The 19092-nt window shown below is 44.1% G+C and overlaps 1 protein-coding gene across 3 annotated transcripts in view; it reads left to right on the forward strand.

Moving 5' to 3' along the window:
• NEK10 (NIMA related kinase 10) overlaps positions 1–19092 on the forward strand; it is a 1104115-nt gene that overhangs the window by 423433 nt on the left and 661590 nt on the right. For all 3 annotated transcript variants that reach the window (XR_013601712.1, XM_078663960.1, XM_078663961.1), the window contains exon 16: positions 10200–10264. Coding sequence is in view for 2 of the 3 variants with exons in the window: in XM_078663960.1 (XP_078520086.1) it covers positions 10200–10264 (65 nt within the window). In the remaining variant the exon portion in view is untranslated. The remainder of the gene's footprint in view (positions 1–10199; positions 10265–19092) is intronic.

The raw sequence follows: 19092 nt of genomic DNA on the forward strand, positions 1-19092 counted from the left end.
TTTATTACATCTTCTATTAAGCTTCTATCTATTAAGAAGTAATCGATTCTCGATCTATGACCCAGTTTCTTATTATGTAGGGTAAACGGTTGTTTTTTATCCCCTTTTAATTTCCATATGTCCAGTAAGTTTAAATCTCTTTTGTAAATCCCAAGCCACTCTCTCATATTAGGGAGATTTTTTTGTCTTCCCGGGGGTGATCTATCTACTTTAGGATCTATAATTATATTGAAGTCACCGCCCAAAATTATCGGTGAAGTCACCGACAATAGGTGGGTATATAGCTTTTGTAATGGACCTGAGTCATCTGTGTTTGGGCCATAGTACCCTGCTATTGTGTAAAAATCGTTTCCAATTCTTATATTGGCTATAGCCCATCTACCTTTACTGTCCGCTTCGGACGATACTAGCTTGATTTTGAGTGTTTTCTTGAAGATAATTACTATCCCTTTCACATTGCATTCCTGATTTGTGCATACATACATGTCCACCCAGCCAAGATTTTTCATTATCTGACTCCATTCTTCTCTCAAAAGATGAGTTTCCTGTAGTATAATAATCTCATTATCTGATGACTTTAAGTACTCCAAAATTCTATTTCTTCTATTTTTCACCCTGTGCCCGTTTACATTCCATGAGAGTATATTAAACTTTCTGGTTATTGATCCCATCAATTATCCGAATTGTATAGTGTATGCTGGTATTCACAGTATTTTTTGCTAGCTGAAACCTTGGATGCCCATTTTCCATGATAGTTTGAGGATTTTTTTTTTTTTCCCTAGTTTGCTCCCCACCCGTGTTCTGTTTATATTTTTTGATTTTGTTTCATGTGCGACTTGATTACCCTCCCTGGGGAAGCCTCCTTTTTCTTCTTTTTTCAGGGCTACTCTCTTGCCCCTTTTCAGGCTCCTTGACTCTTCTATTCTCTGTTTGCGCCTGTATTTGTGCCTTCTATTTTAACCCTGAAGTGGTCCTTTTATATTTCTAGTGGTTGGTTAGATTTTCAGTTCTTATGGTGTTTCTGGCCATCTCGAGAAACTCTTTGACCTCCTCCGGATCGCGAATGTTTCGCATTTTATTCCTCCACATTATTCTAAGCGATGGGGGGAACTTCATTTGGACCACTGCCCCCAGGGATTTTAATTCTGCCATGAATTGCCCCAACTCCCATTGCCGATCTTGAGATGCTTTAGACATATCTGATCTTATCCTGAAAGACCAATTATCCTTGCTGAAAACTCCCTTTTTTAAAGCTTCACCGAGTATTTTCTCCTTCAACGTGTATGTTTTAAAGTTGATGAGGATTTTTCTAGGTGTTTTCCTTTCCTTTGCTCTTCCATATGGGTCTCGGTGGACCCTTTGTATGTCTTCTTCTAGAATCTCTAGGCTAGCCCATGGGAAATGTTCTGCAAGGAGAGAGGTCACAAATTTTTTAATATCTGTTCCTTCCTGGCTCTCCGGGATATTTAAAATCCTTAGATTATTTTTTCTGGCCTGATTTTCCAAAGATTCGAGTTTCTCGCTCATGTTTTTTCCTTCTTGTCTTAAGGTTCTGATCTCCTTTTGATGGCCGTCTACCTTCTTGCTAAGATGACCCACCTCTTCTTCTACTGCTGTTACTCTGTTGCCAAGGTCCTTCAGCCTGCAATCCAAAGCCTCGCACGCATCTTGAATTTTTCCCTGATTGGCCTCTGAAATCGCAAATTTGTCTCTCATTTCATTTAGCATCTTCTCCACCAATTTCTCCATCTGATTAGCCTGGGGCTCAGAGCCTTTTCTCGATATTTCTGTTTCATCTTCCTCTCCTGTTATTTCCCTTTCACTGCTCACTTGTAAAGCTTCACCTATCTTTGCTTGATTTATTGGATTGGTCTCTGCTTGATTTATTGGATTGGTCTCCTCCATATTTATTGTCTCGGTGCTCTTTAGAATCTCTAGGCTCTGGATATTTAGGTTCAACTCCAGCTCTCTTGGTGCGGTGAAGAGAATTAGGCTTGAACCCTGTTGGGTAGGCTGTTCACTCTGATCCTTATTGGGTTGAAAAACGCCTTGTTGTGAGAGATGTTGGACTTTAAAGAAAGTTTTCAAAGACGGGGTAATTTTTGCTTTCTTCTCTTCTAAATTTAGCCTTTCTGTTCGGAGCTTGGGTAAGGGACGTACCTTCTTGGGGTTCTTACCAGACTTCCTCGGTGTTGTACCCTTTATAGTAGAGAGGTTATAGTCGTGCTTAAAATATTGTTTGTTCCTGAGATTATAGCAAGACCTTGCGGTTTTGTTCTGTTCTGCTTGGGGAATAACGCCTTTTTTTGCCCCCTCCTCCTGGGAGTGTGCTGTTAAAGGAGTAGAGTTGACTAATGTGTCAGCGATCTTCCCTTCTCTACTCTCAGATTCTGTTTGGGGGGCCTCTCTGAGGGCTTCTCGTCCTTTTACTGCAATTAGTGATTCGGGGACATTAACAGTAACAATGCCAACTCCCCTACACTCCCCCTTTCCTCCCCCCTCACAGTTTGCCCTGCTCATGGGCTGAGACGCTGTTTTGAAGTCTTTTACTTTCAAGGGGTTTACTTTCACTGGCACATCAAATTGGTCCGGACCCTCGGAGAAATGCCCATTAAATACTTCATTGTTTGCCAGGACACTTACTTCCTTTCTCCCAGTCTCCGCCACCCTCGGGCTCTCTCTGCCTCCGAAACTGTGGTTTCTATTTTCAATTGTTCGAGTCACAGGAGAATGCAGGCTCTCCTGTGAGAATTCATGATGCAGTGTTTGCCCCCGGTGAGCTCTGCCGCTCTCCCCTCGGAAGTGAAAGCCGAGTCTTCCCGCGATGCCCCGGAGGTTTTTTCGCGCAAGTGCAGCAGCCGCCCAGGATCTGTGGAGCAGCCCGCCAGCAGCGTCTCGCGTCTCCGACCCTTTCCGCTCTTGCAGTGACCGGCTGTTGTCGTCTACGAGGTAGGATATCATCTCGTTTGATTTAAATAATGACTCTCAATTCATGTCGTGGTGCAGCATACTAGAATTAAATTTTTTGTAAATAGGCGCCTATTCGTACAGAAACTTTTCCGAATGCAGTCAGGAGCCTCCGACCGGGCTTCCTAACCGGCCGCCATCTTCCCCCCTCCGAGCCAGTTGTGAAATTCAACAGCCTCTTGGATTTGGTCTCGAGTCCAGAATTGCACAAATGCAAATGTGGCTGAAAGAAAGCTCGCCTGAGAGGCATGTGGAAGTGCAGGACGCCAAAGAAGGGTTTCTACCAATGGCACCTGATGCACGGCTCACCGAGCTAGCCCTACCTGATGCCCGCTCCTCCCAGATCCTCAGCTAGTCCTACCAGATGCCCGCTCCTCCCAGGTGCACAGATCCTCCAGCTACTCCTACCTGATGCCCTGCTCCTCCCTGATCCTCCATCTTTTCCTACCTGTTGTCCCGCTCCTCCCAGATGCCCAGATCCTCCAGCTCGTCCTACCTGATACCCTGCTCTTCGAGCTAGTTCTACCCGCTACCAAGCTGCTCGAGCTAATCCTACCTGATGCCAGGATTCTCCCAGATACCTGGCTCCTGCTAGGTACCCAGCTCCTTGAGGCTCAAGCTAGTCCACGTGATGCCCTTCTCCTCCCAGATGCCAAGGTCCTCCCAGATATCCAGGCTCCTAGAGGTTCGAACTAGTCCTACTTGATGCCAAGCTCCGCTAGCAAAACACACAAGATGATGGACGGAATGTTGCACAATGGCAAAACATTCACCCCCAGTCACAGATATGGGTTTAATCCATCGTTATTTCGCTCACCAAGCCACCCCAGTTCAGACATGGCCATATGCAAATCAGTCTTGACCCTGTGCCTCGTGGGAACAGTCCAGCCCAAACTGGGGTGGTGTGGTGAGCAAAAAAACGATGGATTTAGGCCCAGATCTCTGTACTGGGGTGAATGTATGACATTATTCTAAATTCTGTCCATCAACTTTTGTTTTTTCATTTGTCACCCGAGTGGGACGGGTATGCTCAGACGTGAGTCCCGTGCTCTCCACGCCACTGGAGTCAAGCTATCCTGGCTGATGATGGCTGATAGCCGGAAATCGGTCCTAGGATGCTTGATTCCGGTCAAGGGAAGACATGGCTTGCAGTTTGGGCTGGTCTGTTCCCATGAGGCACAGGGTCAAGTATGATTTGCATAAGGACATGTCTGAACTGGGGTGGTGTGGTGAACAAAAAAACGATGGATTTAGACCCAGATCTCTGTACTGGGGTGAATGTATGACATTGTTCTGCATTCTGTCCATCAACTATTGTTTTTTCATTTGTCACCCCGAGTGGGACGGGTATGCTTAGACGTGAGTCCCGTGCTCTCCACGCCACTGGAATCAAGCTATCCTGGCTGATGACGGCTGATAGCCAGAAACCGGTCCTAGAATGTTGATTCCAGTCCAGGGATGACATGGCTTGGCAGTTCGGGCTGGACTGTTCCCATGAGGCACAGGGTCAAGGCTGATTTACGTATGGCCATGTCCGAACTGGGGGTGGTGGTGAGCAAAAAAACGATGGATTTAGGCCCAGATCTCTATACTGGGGTGAATGTATGACATTGTTCTATATTCTGTCCATCAACTGCTGTTTTTTTATAACTCCTCTAGCTAGTCCTACCTGTTGCACAGACCCTGGTGCTAGAACTGCCTGATTCCCAGCTCCTCGAGCTAGTCCTACTCGATGCCTGGCTCCTTAAGCTAGTCTCACCTGATGCCTGGCTCCTCCAAGATGCCCAACTCATCCAGCTAGCCCTACCTGATGTCCTTCTCCTTGAGCTAGTTCTACCTGCTATCCAACTCTTTGAGCTAGTCATACCTGATGCCCAGCTCCTCCCAGATAAATGGCTTCTGTCTGATACCCAGCTTCTTGGGGCTCGAGCCAGTCGTAACTGATGCCCAGCTCTTTGAACTAATTGTACCTGCTGCCAGCTCCTTCTGCTGATCCTGCTTGTCGCACAGATCCTCAAGCTAGTCTTGCCTGATTCCCAGCTCCTCGTGCTAGGTCTACCTGCTGTCTAGCTGCTGGAGATAGTCTTACACGATTCCTATCCCCTTAAGCTAGCCTTACCTGATAACCAACTTCTCAACTTACCTGATGCCAAGTTCCTTCTGTTCACCTTACCTTGTTCCTCAAGCTCGACTTACCTGATGCCAAGTTCCTCGAGCTATTCCAACCTAGTGCCCAGATCCTCAAGCTAGTTTAACCAGTGCCCAGCTCCCCCAACAAGCCGTACTTGATACCCAGGTCCTCAAGCCAGTCCTACCTAGTGCCCAGTTTTTCAAGCTAGTAATGTGGGATTCCCAAACCTCAAGCTAGTCTTACCTGATGTCCTGCTCTTCAAGCTATTCTTTCAGGTTTAGCAAGACCTATCTTTATTTGGCCTTATCAAAGCATGCTAGAAGTAAAAACAGTAGTTCTGCTCAGGAATTATATTAGTATTTGGTAGAGAAATAGAAAAGCTGGAATATAAATTCCTTTCTTGTGATGGAACCAAAATCAATCTACTAAATCTCTGTAAGACCAAATGCATCCATACAGTAAGCCCAGAAAGAATAGTTGTGCTTTTAGGATTAAGAGCAATCATACATGAGAACCATCCATTGGTGCTCAGGCAAAGTGTGTCAATGCACAACTCAATTAATTAAATCAGTGCAGCTCTCAAAAACAATAAGAAAAAATCTTTCAATAGGTCCATCATTTTTTATTGAAACAAAAAAGGATGAAAAAATTGAAAAACAGTTCCATGTGCAATTCGCCCATCAAGTATATAAAGCCCACCTCAATGTCTCCTATAACCGCATCTAAGAAGTATTTCTTAAATTTTTGAGAGCTAACGTACGTCCGTTGTTTCATTTTTGGAGATCCACACAATGTAAATGTTGGTTGAAGCGGACTACTTGACTCCTGAGTAATGGACTTCTTTCAACCTGTGGGTGGCACAAACCGAGGAACCACTAAGGAAGTGGTCCGCCGTGAAATTGACTATCTACCGAAGAGTTCCAACTCAACCTGGTGGCTACTACCTTGAGAAAACATATTAAATACTTTTTACTATGACAGCATTACCTCTGGTAACCATCTCCAGCTCCCTCAAGTTTGGACAGGAATTCAGAGGTACTGAAGATGGACTACAGTATTAAATGCTAGGGCTCCAGGATCCCTCCTGTACACACTCCATTACTGACTCCATCTCCACAGTCAGATCCAACTTGTGTACCTGAGCAAAGCGGGTAGAAGAGTCAAAAGCCTCTTTCTCAGTGTGTGGCAATCACTATGGCAGGGAGCTCTGCTGTGATACTCAGGGCAGTGGGGAGTGATGAGGTCTATTGTAACATTGAAATCTTCAACAGAAACACACCTCCTGGCATGCCCCCTGTCTATGGCAGGCTACTTAGAGGTACACAAAGTGCATCTGCGTCCACGCAGCACCGAATGTTCACCAAAGGCAAGCCTGTCCGCACCCGGATCATGCCAAGCGTCCGTCCCCTTGACTGTTTAACGCCAGATCTGCAGCCTAAACGTATTAACAATTCAAAATACTGCTAGCGCTGAAATCCAATGTGTTGCTGAGCCCCATTTGGATCCTTTTGTCTTTCTGGCCATATGCCATCACATGTCTTGCTTGTGGCCTACCCTTGGGCTTTTCTGCTTCTGATTTGGATCATCCAGGATTCCTGCCAGCCAACAACTGATTTTCACTACATCCAGTAACAATCTGCCCTGCATACTCAGCAATGCATTATGTCCTGTGACTACACTGCGCTGGGAGATTTTAACTTTCTCCTGGAGGCCCAGTCAGACAGTGACACACTAGCCCTTCTTCAAACCAGGTCTTCCTTAGGTTTATCTCAACTGGTTGATGGCCCTACATACTCGGCAGGAAGGACATACCTTAGTTGTTAATTTTACCCACAACAGTTCTCTGAGCATTCCCAAGGTTCTTCCCTTAGCATGGTCCGATCACAGTGCCGTCCTATTTGTCGCTAAAGCAGAGTGGCAGAACAACCCCCTCACAGTCAGTCCTAGCACAACATCCTCTCATGCCTGGCATAAAGTAGATTTGGACCAGTTCTCCAAATTGCTGGAGGAATCTTTACTCACCCATTCCGATGATCTGGACATAGCCGTCACACGGTGTACACACTGGGTTGACACAGCTGCCTGCACTCTGGCACCAGTCAGGATTTCAAACTATAAGAGAAATAATGTCTCTGCTCCCTGGTTTTCAGAAGACCTGAGGGCTCTTAAACAGAACTGTAGGAGACAAGAGAAAAGGTGGAGATTACAGTACAAGAACAAATAAATGGTCAAATACAAGAAATGCCTGTGTACCTACAAGGAAAAATCTTCATACTTCACCCCCAGGATTGAAGCCGCAATGAATACCATAAATGAAGGAACTCTTCCAAACAGTCATTAAACTCACAACCGACTCAGCCAGGAAATCCACTAACTCCTACCAATCTTTCTGTAATTCTTTGTCCAACTTTTTCCACCACAAAGTAGAAGACATTTACAAAAGATTGTTTACGGTGTCCACTTCTTGCCATGGTGGCATAACCAGACCTAACTCCACCCTGGAGGACCACTACCCACTTAGTGTAGCCAACCTTGCTGTTGAGTCAATGGCTTCAATACTGATGGACACTGTTCACCTAATGCTTCAGTCTGGCTCTTTTCCGACTATCTGGAAGAAAGCTGCAGTTCTATCTCTTATAAAAAAAAAATCCTTCCTTGGACCCTCTCGATCCTAACAGCTATAGCCCGATCATATGCCTACCTATGCCAGCTAAGGTCATAGAGAAAATAAGGAACATGCAACTAGTTGAGTTTGTTCAAGCCTATAATCTACTGGACCCTACCCAGTTTGGCTTTCGTCATAGCAGACTAGACTGCCTAAATCAAAGCAACAGAAGAGATCAGGATATCTCTTGAACAGGGAGGTAGAGCAGCCCTGATCTTACTTGATCTGTCAGTGGCTTTCGATAACATTAACCATGGGCTGCTGATACATTGCTTTGCTAACATCGGTATCACAGGCTCAGCTTGGGACTTGCTTAACTTGTTCCTTCATGGACAAGAACAGTTGATTTGACTGGACAATTTTGTCTTACAGCCATACTCATTTCCTTGAGGAAACCCTCAGGGGTCCTTGCTTAGTCCCACACTCTTTAATGTTTACATCACCTCTTTAGCTGAGCATATTTAATCTTTTGGCTTCTCCCTTACTTGCTACTCCAATGACACTTAAATTGTCATCTCCCTCGCCAATCAGGACTATGGCAGCGGGTACAGATTTTGTGACTGCATGCAGGCAGTCAGCCTATGGATGTATGATAACCGTTTAAGGCTAAACTCAGGAAAGACGGATGTTCTGCTTTTTCAAGTTTAGTCTCTGTTCTGGACTCAAACATGGTGGCCTCAAGACCTGGGTTCCCTCCCTGCCCCAATCAGTAAAACCTGCAACTTGGGAATATAAATTAACAATAAACTGACCTACACTGACAAAGTCAATGCCGCTACATCTGGGGCTTTCCACACGTTAGGCTGGTAAAGAAGATACTTCCTCTTATTCCATCTCATCTTCAGAAAATGTTAGGTACATCCCTTGTGCTATCCAAGCTGGATTTCCGTAATGATCTTCACCTGAATGCACATCAACATGTGCTCAGTAGGCTTCAAACCTTGCAGAACGCCGCTGCTCGTCTCCTGCTGAAGCTTCCCATGCACCAGTCAGTGTTCAGGCCCATGAAGAAGCTTCATTGATTGTCCTTTAGGCAAAGATTTGCCTTCAATGCACTTTGCATAGTATACCAATCACTGCACAATTTAGGGGCTGAATTCTTAATAAACAGGTTCCACTGGTATACGCCAAATAGGCCCTAATGATTCGGAACTGCCAAGTTCATTGCTGTGCCCAGATTCAAATGAGTGGCCTGGGGTGGCTGAAGCTTTGTGTTGGGAGCAACAAAAGCCTGGAATATGCTTCCTTGCATCAGGAAGCCCTGCCCAACTTATTGGCCTTTAGGAAGGCCCTGAAGACTTGGTTATTTAGCATTGCATGGGCTACCTTATCCTGGGCGTACTTCACACCGCACCTGTAGCCAGCCCAAGACACCCTCGGGTATTCGAGCGCTTAAGAAATCCATTTAACATAACATACCATAACATAACATCCATGCCAAGGCTGGGGGACTAACAAATACCACACCACCCTTGATCAAAGTGAGGGGGACACAATGTACTTTCACACAGTGGCCTGAAAAGCCACCTCTACCACTGGTCATGGTGGGGGAGGGGGGATTACAAATAGCTCTTCTCCATTGGTCAACACAGTGTACATGAAACCCCTCTACTTCTGCCCTAATCCGCGAGGCAAGATGGAAGCATTACGAATAGTGTTCAGCTATCCATGGCTAAGGGCGGGGAGTGGCATCAGCATGACTAACACTACATGATTGTGTTTGAAATATTAAAACCTACAAGCAGTTTACTGTGAACCTTTCATTTAGCTATCGCTAAAGCTGAAAGGAGGTGGACAATGCCTACAACACAAAATATCAAAAGTGCAATTGGCCACCAGATGAAGTCGATTAAATTTAAAGTGGATCAAAATGTTTCACACATTAACATTATCCTCCTCTGGGAGATATAACTCTGGACCCAGTGTGCTCTGCATCATGAAGTATACCTTAATCAGAGTTTTGCTTACTTCTGCATTTTCTCTGATGCTTAGGCCATGTGGCTCTTGGCTGAACATCATGTTCTCTTGACTAGGTATGTATTGTGCATGCATCCAACCATGTGGGGACCCACAACAATAAGGGTTAGACAATAATGTCCTCTATGTAGGTTGTGGCCAGCTCTTAGTAGATAACACATGTAGGTCAACCATGAATTGCTTTAATAAAGCTGGTTCTCTTCTATCTCTAAACAGACCAAATAAATATATACACTCAGCATCAGCAGTGATGGTATCATGTATGGCTTCCTTTACGTACCTTTAACTAGCGGCAGGTAAAGGGGTGGGGGATTTGAAATGAGCTGCACGGTTTGGTATTAACCATTGCTAGGGTGAGTGACATCAGCTCAGATTCCAAGGACAGGTAATAAAGTGCAGCTTAACAATGACCACTGATCCCTTCTACATGTGTTCTTAAGACTGTTCTTTTCTTCACAGTGTTATGCATTCAGAACACTGCGATTTCTCTTCAGTATGGAAAGAAACAGGGAGCTCTTCAAAAGGTACTGTGCAGTATTAAAGAAGCAATAAAAAAACATAAATGGACAACTTTTTGTCTCAATACATAATGTGTACTCTTGCATACTTTTGAATGTAGACTATGAACTCTGTAGCAAAGATGGAAATCCATAGGGACTAAAACCGATCACCAAAAAGTCTAATACTTTTCTGGCAGAAGGGCTGCATGTTAAACTTCACATGAAGAACAGCATACATATGGTTGATCCAGGGTTCTTAATAGATTGATCACTCTGTCACATTGAACTAGATGTAAAGAGAAAAAATGGAAAAAACTTGGAAGTCTGAATACTGAATTATGTATCATATTGTATACCTTTTTATAATATGGTATAACAAAGTACAGGATTGTTGCAAAATAGCACTTTCATTGTATGTTTGAATAGCCCCTTTGCACATGGTTGTAATAATGTGGGCTCTTTTGGCACTGATGTAAGTGATGTAGGATGTAATTACATATGTGCAATCTGTATTATTTCCAGCCTTGATGAAGCTGTAGGTTGACCCTACCACGGCGAAACGCGTTGGCACACAGGGATTGGTATGTGGTGAAATTAAAGAAGAAAACAACAAGAGCCCAACTGACTCTTTGCAGATTTTTTCAAACATTGATAACTGAACTTTAAAAGTGCATGTGTGCTCCAAAACATTGTCTAAGTTCTATTCAATCTTTGATTGAGTTTAGGGAAGTAGGGTGTTCTCTTCCCTTTTGGATGCACCAAACCTATTATTTATGAGGATAGTGTTAATAAGTATATGAGCGCCAGTATATCCCATACACCCAAAAGCTTTTACTTTCAAACTGTTTATGGTTCAGTTGTCGGGAGACAGTGACTGTGGCCAGAGCTATGGACTATGGTTCTTTCTTTACTTATAATACAGTTTAGGTATTCTGGGTCACCTGTGTTGTAAAGTGCTTGATAAACTAAACACACTTATTTGAAACAGATAGCTGTTGTTTGAGCAAACCTGATATGTGAACTCTAGTTTTTTTTAATGATAAGCCCTATTTTTCATCAGCTGGAGTTCAATGAATAGTTAATTTGTGAAGGTCTATGTGCACTGCTTCCATGTTCCCAACAGGAAATAATGCCATCTCTACACCAAGATGTTCCATAACTTGCAGGGACATAGGGAGTTATGTTTTTCGGAATATACAAAAAGTGGTTGTATGCTATTGCTATCAAGTTACAGGCACACATATGCAAGAAAATATCTTCCACAAGACTAACAATCAGACTTCCTATCATGTTTCAGCACTCAGACAGACACACTCCAAGTATCTGATGATGCCCTCCCCCTCATTCCTGGTCCTGATTGACCTATCTGCAGCCTTTGGCACAGTTGACGATTCAGCTGTGATCAAACTCCTCAAAAAGTGCATGGCATGTTCAGACATTATCTTGAAATGGTTCATATCTGCCATTCCTGTGCAAATCGCTCTTACAAGATGCCAGAAACTACTTATATCATGAGTGGGGTACTTAAGGCCTCCATCCTGTCTCCTATCACCTTTAACCTCTATATGGAACCCCTGATATTCTTTCTTTCAGAACGTGGCATCAAGATCCAGCAATAGGTGGATGATACCCAACTCTTTCCTCTTAGGCATACTCTGGAATTTCAAGGAACCCATAGTGCGAGGTTGAGACACCTGCAGTAGATAGCCTCACCACTCCCCCCCCCCCACAGAGACAGATGACAGATACTGGAGACACCAACTGGCCACATGAATACTCAAAGAGGCCAAGAAATGAAGAGCCCCTTTATTTCCAACAATAACAAGACTGTTATCATGGCAGACTGGAGTCGAGCTATCCTGGCTGAAGACGGCTGATAGCCAGAAACCAGTCCTAGGATGCTTGAATCCGGTCCAGGGAAGACATGGCTTGGCAGTTCGAGCTGGACTGTTCCCATGAGGCACAGGGTCAAGACTGATTTGCATATGGCCATATCTGAACTGGGGTGGCTTGGTGAGCAAAATAACGATGGATTAAACCCAGATCTGTGACTGGGGGTGAATGTTTTGCCATTGTGCAACATTCCGTCCATCATCTTGTGTATTTTGGTGTTCACCATATGTGGGAAGGGTATGCCCAGACGTGGGTCCCGTGCTCACTAAGCCACTGGAGTCAAGCTATCCTGGCTAAAGACGGTTGATAGCCAGAAACCGGTCCTAGGATGCTTGATTCCGGTCCAGGGAAGACATGGCTTGGCAGTTCGGGCTGGACTGTTCCCATGAGGCACAGGGTCAAGACTGATTTGCATATGGTCATGTCTGAACTGGGGTGGCTTGGTGAGAAAAATAACGATGGATTAAACCCAGATCTGTGACTGGGGTGAATGTTTTGCCATTGTGCGACATTCCGTCCATCATCTTGTGTATTTTGCTGTTCACCCTATGTGTGAATGGTATGCCCAGACGTGGGTCCCATGCTCACTAAGCCACTGGAGTCAAGCTATCCTGGCTGAAGACGGCTGATAGCCAGAAACCGGTCCTAGGATGCTTGATTCCGATCCAGGGAAGACATGGCTTGGCAGTTCAGGCTGGACTGTTCCCATGAGGCACAGGGTCAAGATTGATTTGCATATGGCCATGTCTGAACTGGGGTGGCTTGGTGAGCAAAATAACGATGGATTAAACCCAGATCTGTGACTGGGGGTGAATGTTTTGCCATTGTGCAACATTCCGTCCATCATCTTGTGTATTTTGCTGTTCACCTTATGTGGGAAGGGTATGCCCAGACGTGGGTCCCGTGCTCACTAAGTCACTGGAGTCAAGCTATCCTGGCTGAAGATGGCTGATAGCCAGAAACCGGTCCTAGGATGCTTGATTCCGGTCCAGGGAAGACATGGCTTGGCAGTTCGGGCTGGACTGTTACCATGAGGCACAGGGTCAAGACTGATTTGCATATGGCCATGTCTGAACTGGGGTGGCATGGTGAGCAAAATAACAATGGATTAAACCCAGATCTGTGACTGGGGGTGAATGTTATGCCATTGTGCAACATTCCGTCCATCATCTTGTGTATTTTGCTAATCATCTAACTGCCCCAACCCTCCTCCCCTCATGGTCACCAGCTGGACCTTCTCTCTGGAGGCCTGGGATCAAGCCGTAAGCAAGACTATTGTGAGCATTGGTTTATGCAGTGTATTCTGTACCTGACAAAATGCAAATAAAAAAGCGTTAAAAGAAAATAGAAAGAGAATACTGTTTTGCCTAGCCACTAAAAACGCTGACTGCAAACCTACAGTGGAAATCCATCTCTCCCCCTTGAAATCATCAATTTAATTTCAGGACTTACTGGCAAGGTCAAATATGCATAAAACACAGTAAAATATGGTGAAGAGCAACATAAACAAATCCCATTAAAGAAAGTGGTAAAGTCATTTTGATGAGAAAACTCATACCTGCAACAGTCTTAAAGTCTATTGGGGTGATTCCAATCTCTTTCAGAAAACATTGGGACTGAATTGTGCCCGGAATGCTTTCTGTGCGACACGTATCAGGGGAGTTCAACCGAACATGTACGATGCATTTGAGTGCATCCAGATACGATTCCGCTGGACTCCCATTGACTTCAATGGGAGCCTGTGTACCGAACGCGTACACAGGCTCCCATTGTCAAAAAGGGGTGGTTGTGGATAATTGAGAACCTTGTGGCGGGCACCCCTTGGTGCCTGCCACACTGTGCATGGTTGGAAAGGGGGACCCATGGATACCCCCACAGGCATGATTCGTAGGGCCCCGGGTGAAGGGGCCCTGCTATGGGCTGCCAAAGACCGATTCCGGCAGCCTTTTTGATCCAGGCAAACCGATTCGTGAAGGCTGTCCGAATTGTTGATCGTATTAGCTCGCTTGGAAAACCTACTCCATGGAGCTGTACAATACAGCCCCCTTTATTTACAACACTAACAAGAATGTTATCATGGCAGACTTCTCGCAAGAAACAAATGTGAAAAGCAATACATTCTCAGCGTTAAGTCCACAACTGAGAAAATCAGACATTTAGTTCACTGGAACCCATGTCATCCATACATAAAAATCAATGAGAACTCAATCCACGGAACCTAATAGACGAATAGGTTAGACTAGACTTTGGACTACCAAATAAACGACCACGGAACAGTGAGACTCTTAAACAGAATGCCTGAGATGAATCACGATCTCAATACCTCCTTCAGATGATGGTGAGACATTTTAAACAATCTATGACCTATGCCCAATTGTACATTTATTAATGAGCAATGTTGGAATTGTGCAACCCAGATAACCTCATGCTTTATTCCCAGCAAAGCACGACAAACCATCATCAATAGCATTTCTGGGTCTGACCTATGAAGGGAGTATACTTCCACCTCCTCAAGTAGGTTGTGGAACTGAATAATCACATGTGATCTACAACCCCGCTTTACTGTACTAATGTACCGGCCTTGTATCCCTTGACAATAAATACTCCCATGGATTCACAGAGCACACATATGCGACACCCCACCCAAAGACATCAGCTACTTTCAAAAGATGACACCCCATTGCACCCAGTGACAAGGACAGCAGAACACTTTTCACACACCGTCAGTTACCACCTGCAAATTGTCTCTATAGAATGAAATACTATATAAGGAGAAAGACAATTACGCCCTGGCGTGGAGGTGGAACGTGGACCTCAGTTGACCCTTCGCTGGCAAAAAATGGCAACATGTTCTGGTATACCCCGCTCTGGTATTCCACAATGCTCAATTCAGGTTATACAATACTATGTGTTGTATAAGCATGCCCTACCCCTCAGAATAATCGCTATTTCCAGTTCACTGATGCTGCCTGCCACACATCTGATGCCGACCTAATGGACATGTTTTGACTCTCCAAATGGCCAAATGCCAAAATACATGATGATGGTAATCATCTAACTGCCCCAACCCTCCTCCCCCCATGGTCACCAGCTGGACCTTCTTTCCGGAGGCCTGGGATCAAGCCGTAAGCACTGGTTTATGCAGTGTATTCTGTACCTGACAAAATGCAAATAAAAAAAGCGTTAAAAGAAAATAGAAAGAGAATACTGTTTTCCATAGCCACTAAAAATGCTGACTGCAAACCTACAGTGGAAATCCATCTGTCCCCCTTGAAATCATCAATATAATTTCAGGACTTACTGGCAAGGTCAAATATGCATAAAAAACAGTATACTATGGTGAAGAACAACATAAACATATCCCTTTAAAGAAAGTGGTAAAGTGATTTTGATGAGAAAACTCATACCTGCAACAGTCTTAAAGCCTATTGGACTGATTCCAATCTCTTTCAAAAAGCATTGGGACTGAATCATGTCCGGAATGCTTTCTGTGCGACTTGTGTCAGGGGAGTCCGACTGAAAATGTACGATGCATTTGAGTGCATCCGTATACGATTCCGCTGGACTCCCATTGACTTCAAGGGGAGCCTGTGTACCGAACGCGTACACAGGCGCCCATTGCCAAAAGGGGTGGTAGGGGATAATCGTGAACCTTGTGGCGGGCACGCCTTGGTTCCTGCCACACTGTGCATGGTTGGAAAGGGGGACCCATGGATACCCCCACAGGCATTATTCGGAGGGCCCCGGGTGAAGGGGGCCTGCTATGGACTGCCAAAGACTAATTCCGGCAGCCTTTTTGATCCAGGCAAACCGATTCATAAAGGCTGTCTGAATTGTTCATCGTGTTAGCTATCTTGGAAAACCTACTCCATAGAGCTGTACAATTCGGCTCTGGAGGGCTCAATCTCTCCCAATGCCTTCCGGAACCGATTCGGTCAGCTCTAAGGCTTTCAAGGCATCGTACTTGGTCGTTAGGAAAAGGAAAAGATTTGGTCGGGAACAAGGGCTCCGGATCGGTTTAGGCAATTCCGCATACGATTTGGAGCCCTTTGACGGGCATGAAATTAGGTGTGTCTCTGCCAAATTCTCAACCTGGAGAATGTGATAGCTGTAAATTCAATAGATGTACCAAACAGATGTAAGAAAATCTACTTTGAAAAACGTTCCAGAATACGTATGAAATTAGGCACATGCAAGCTAGTCGTAGGAAGTGACTGGAAAATGAGTTATTGAACCTGTTTTAGACAGAGCCAGTAGAACTGATGTGAGAAACCAAGCGATCAGGCCATTCTATTGGATTTAATTTGTGATCACTCCCTAATAGTCATGTGGAGACCTGCCTTACTATATTTGCAGCTGTTAAACTAGCACTGGGAGATTTTTAATGTTGCAAATTTTTGGGTAGCGGCAGTTAGACATAGGAAGAAAGGGTGCTAGAATTTTGTAATTGTTTATTGATTTTATATATTTTTATATCATTGTTTTTATTGCCTGATTAATGAATTAAAAGTCACCTCTTTTTATCGGTATTCTTTTACTGTTTGTATGTGGTATATTTTATTGAATTCAAAATGTATTAATATGATTTTATGTACTTTTCGTGTGAAAATTGTATTTTCATGGCTTTTGTTAGCCAAATAAAGTGGTTTGAATTTGAATTTGACACCTGTACCTTTGGTGAAGAGACCACCCTTTTTATGTCTCACTAAGTCAGCGTGCATGCACTCCTCGGAGAGACATTTAGTAGCGGCTTTTGGAAGTGCTCCCAAAGCGGCCACCAGCTTGCACTCAACGCGCACGAGCACGCGCGCTGCTGCCCACGCATCCCTTGCGTGCTTTAGCGCGTCATCGCAATCACTTTCACCGTGATCGCGATGACTTTCTCTTTCAGGGCCGCACCGCGTTACTATTACTGCCGCGCAGCCAAAAACGAATTGTGTACTTTGGTAAAAAAGAACACACCTAAATATTCAGACTTTCTAGTTCTTGTGTGTGTTTTTTCCCAGCAGTTATTAATTAACATAGCATTGCTCTTGAAAACAAATTCAGTGATGTAAACAGACATTTTACAGCAGAACTGACACAGCCATTAGGTCCATTTAATTATGTGAAACAGTCAAGGTTGTTAGTTCCACGAATTTTCATGCTCCATCTCCCTCTGAACACAGCCTGACCCTCTCCTGGGTCGTTCCGGTAGTTTTCCGGCTGTTCCTATTGGAATGCTGCTAGCGCCCCCCTCCAATCGGCGCCGCCTCTCGGCCACGCTGCTCTTAGCAATCATGATATGGAAACTCGCCCTTGAATACAAAAATAAACCCAACACAGCCATGCTTGGGAGCACTGCTGGTTGTTAATTTTGGTGTCAGCTTTCTGAATTGTGACGTCAGAGCTTGAAGCGTATGTAAATTAACTTCTTGACATCATCATCTTTTGTTGAGACTGGATATGTTCATTTAACCCACGTGGATCATCTCTGGATGTACAAGGAAAATACATAAGAAACTGCTTTCACCTGACATCACCTACCCTTCTGCTTCAAGGTTTATATGTATAGCTGTCTTTTTGATAGCTCGCTATTTCCTAACTTTCATAGTTTTGGTGGGCAGTATGTATCGAAAACATCACGTAATGGGTGCAATATATTATGTCAGGTCAGTGAGATATCACATGTAACGAATAATGACTAAGGCTCCCATTTTTACAGATAAATACAGACAGAAAACTAACTATTTCTCTGACTGTATTTATTTTTAAATATGGAAAAATAAGTAAAATAGATGTTCTTTTGAGTAATCTTTGATTCCTTGTATCATGATTGCTAGATCAGCAGCTGTACAGATTTATACAGGGGAATGAAAAGGGACAAGTTGTCCTAATGAAACTTTAAACAGCAGTTGCAGATATACAACCATACACAAATGATATTGTCATATGAGTGTACTGCATAATAGCAATATATTATTTATGACTTGTTCTAGAACTAAAACCAACATGGCATCCAAACTCAAGTTTACCTTTGGCAGTTAAATAAATATGGTAATGCACTTGTTTCAGGTACATTTTTTCATAAAACCCAAACTAAATATGGATAAATGCAGATAAAAAGAGCAAAAAGTAACTATGGATAATTACAGGGAAATGTCTAAAAAATAAATACCATAAAACTGTGAGCCCTAATGAATTATCAGGCCACTGAGAATTCGTTTTCTTGCCATGATAAACCACAAGACCAACAAGCATTGGCATAGCCCATAGGTCTCGCTTTTTGCACCTTATAAGTATTTAGTTATGCAGCACAATATCCTTGGTGCAACAACATCAACCGTTGCATGCCTAAACACTTATAAGATCCCAAAAGCGAGACCTATTGGCTATGCCAATGCTTGTTTCTCCTGCAGCTACGGTACATGCACACACTAGGGGGGGGGGGGGGCGATTTATAATTTGGCGGACGGAGGTTTGGCAGTCAGGGCAACAGAGTAATTTATTATTTTGCCTTGACTGCACCTCTGCCCGCCAAAATATGAAATAAGCCAGCAGTAATTTTTTTTAAGCACTGTGACTAACCTCCGTCACAGCGGTTTGTGTCAATGCTTTTTGCAGTTTAATGCACAGCTCTGTTAAGCATGATGGAGCCGTAACGCAAACTGTTTTCTTTTTTCTCATCAAAAAGAAGATCCAGAAGCGGGATTTTCATTTTGAACATGAAAAAGACCAATCTCCACTCACCATGAGAGTCCTCTTCCATGACAAATGGAGTATTATGTAGTTTTCACTGTCTCTTATTTCCAGGGTTTTACTGGTGGTGACGGGCATGAAAACGAACCTCTGACTCTGCCAATTTAAATTAGGCAGAATTAGAGGTCAACCTCCAACTCTGTCAGGCCGTTGGAGGGGGTTTAATCATGGCTGAAACAGAGTAGCTTCCACTGTGATTAAATCAAAGGTTCACCCGCATC

This window comes from Lissotriton helveticus, chromosome 10 (assembly GCF_964261635.1).
Source record: "Lissotriton helveticus chromosome 10, aLisHel1.1, whole genome shotgun sequence".
Lineage (NCBI taxonomy): Eukaryota > Metazoa > Chordata > Amphibia > Caudata > Salamandridae > Lissotriton > Lissotriton helveticus.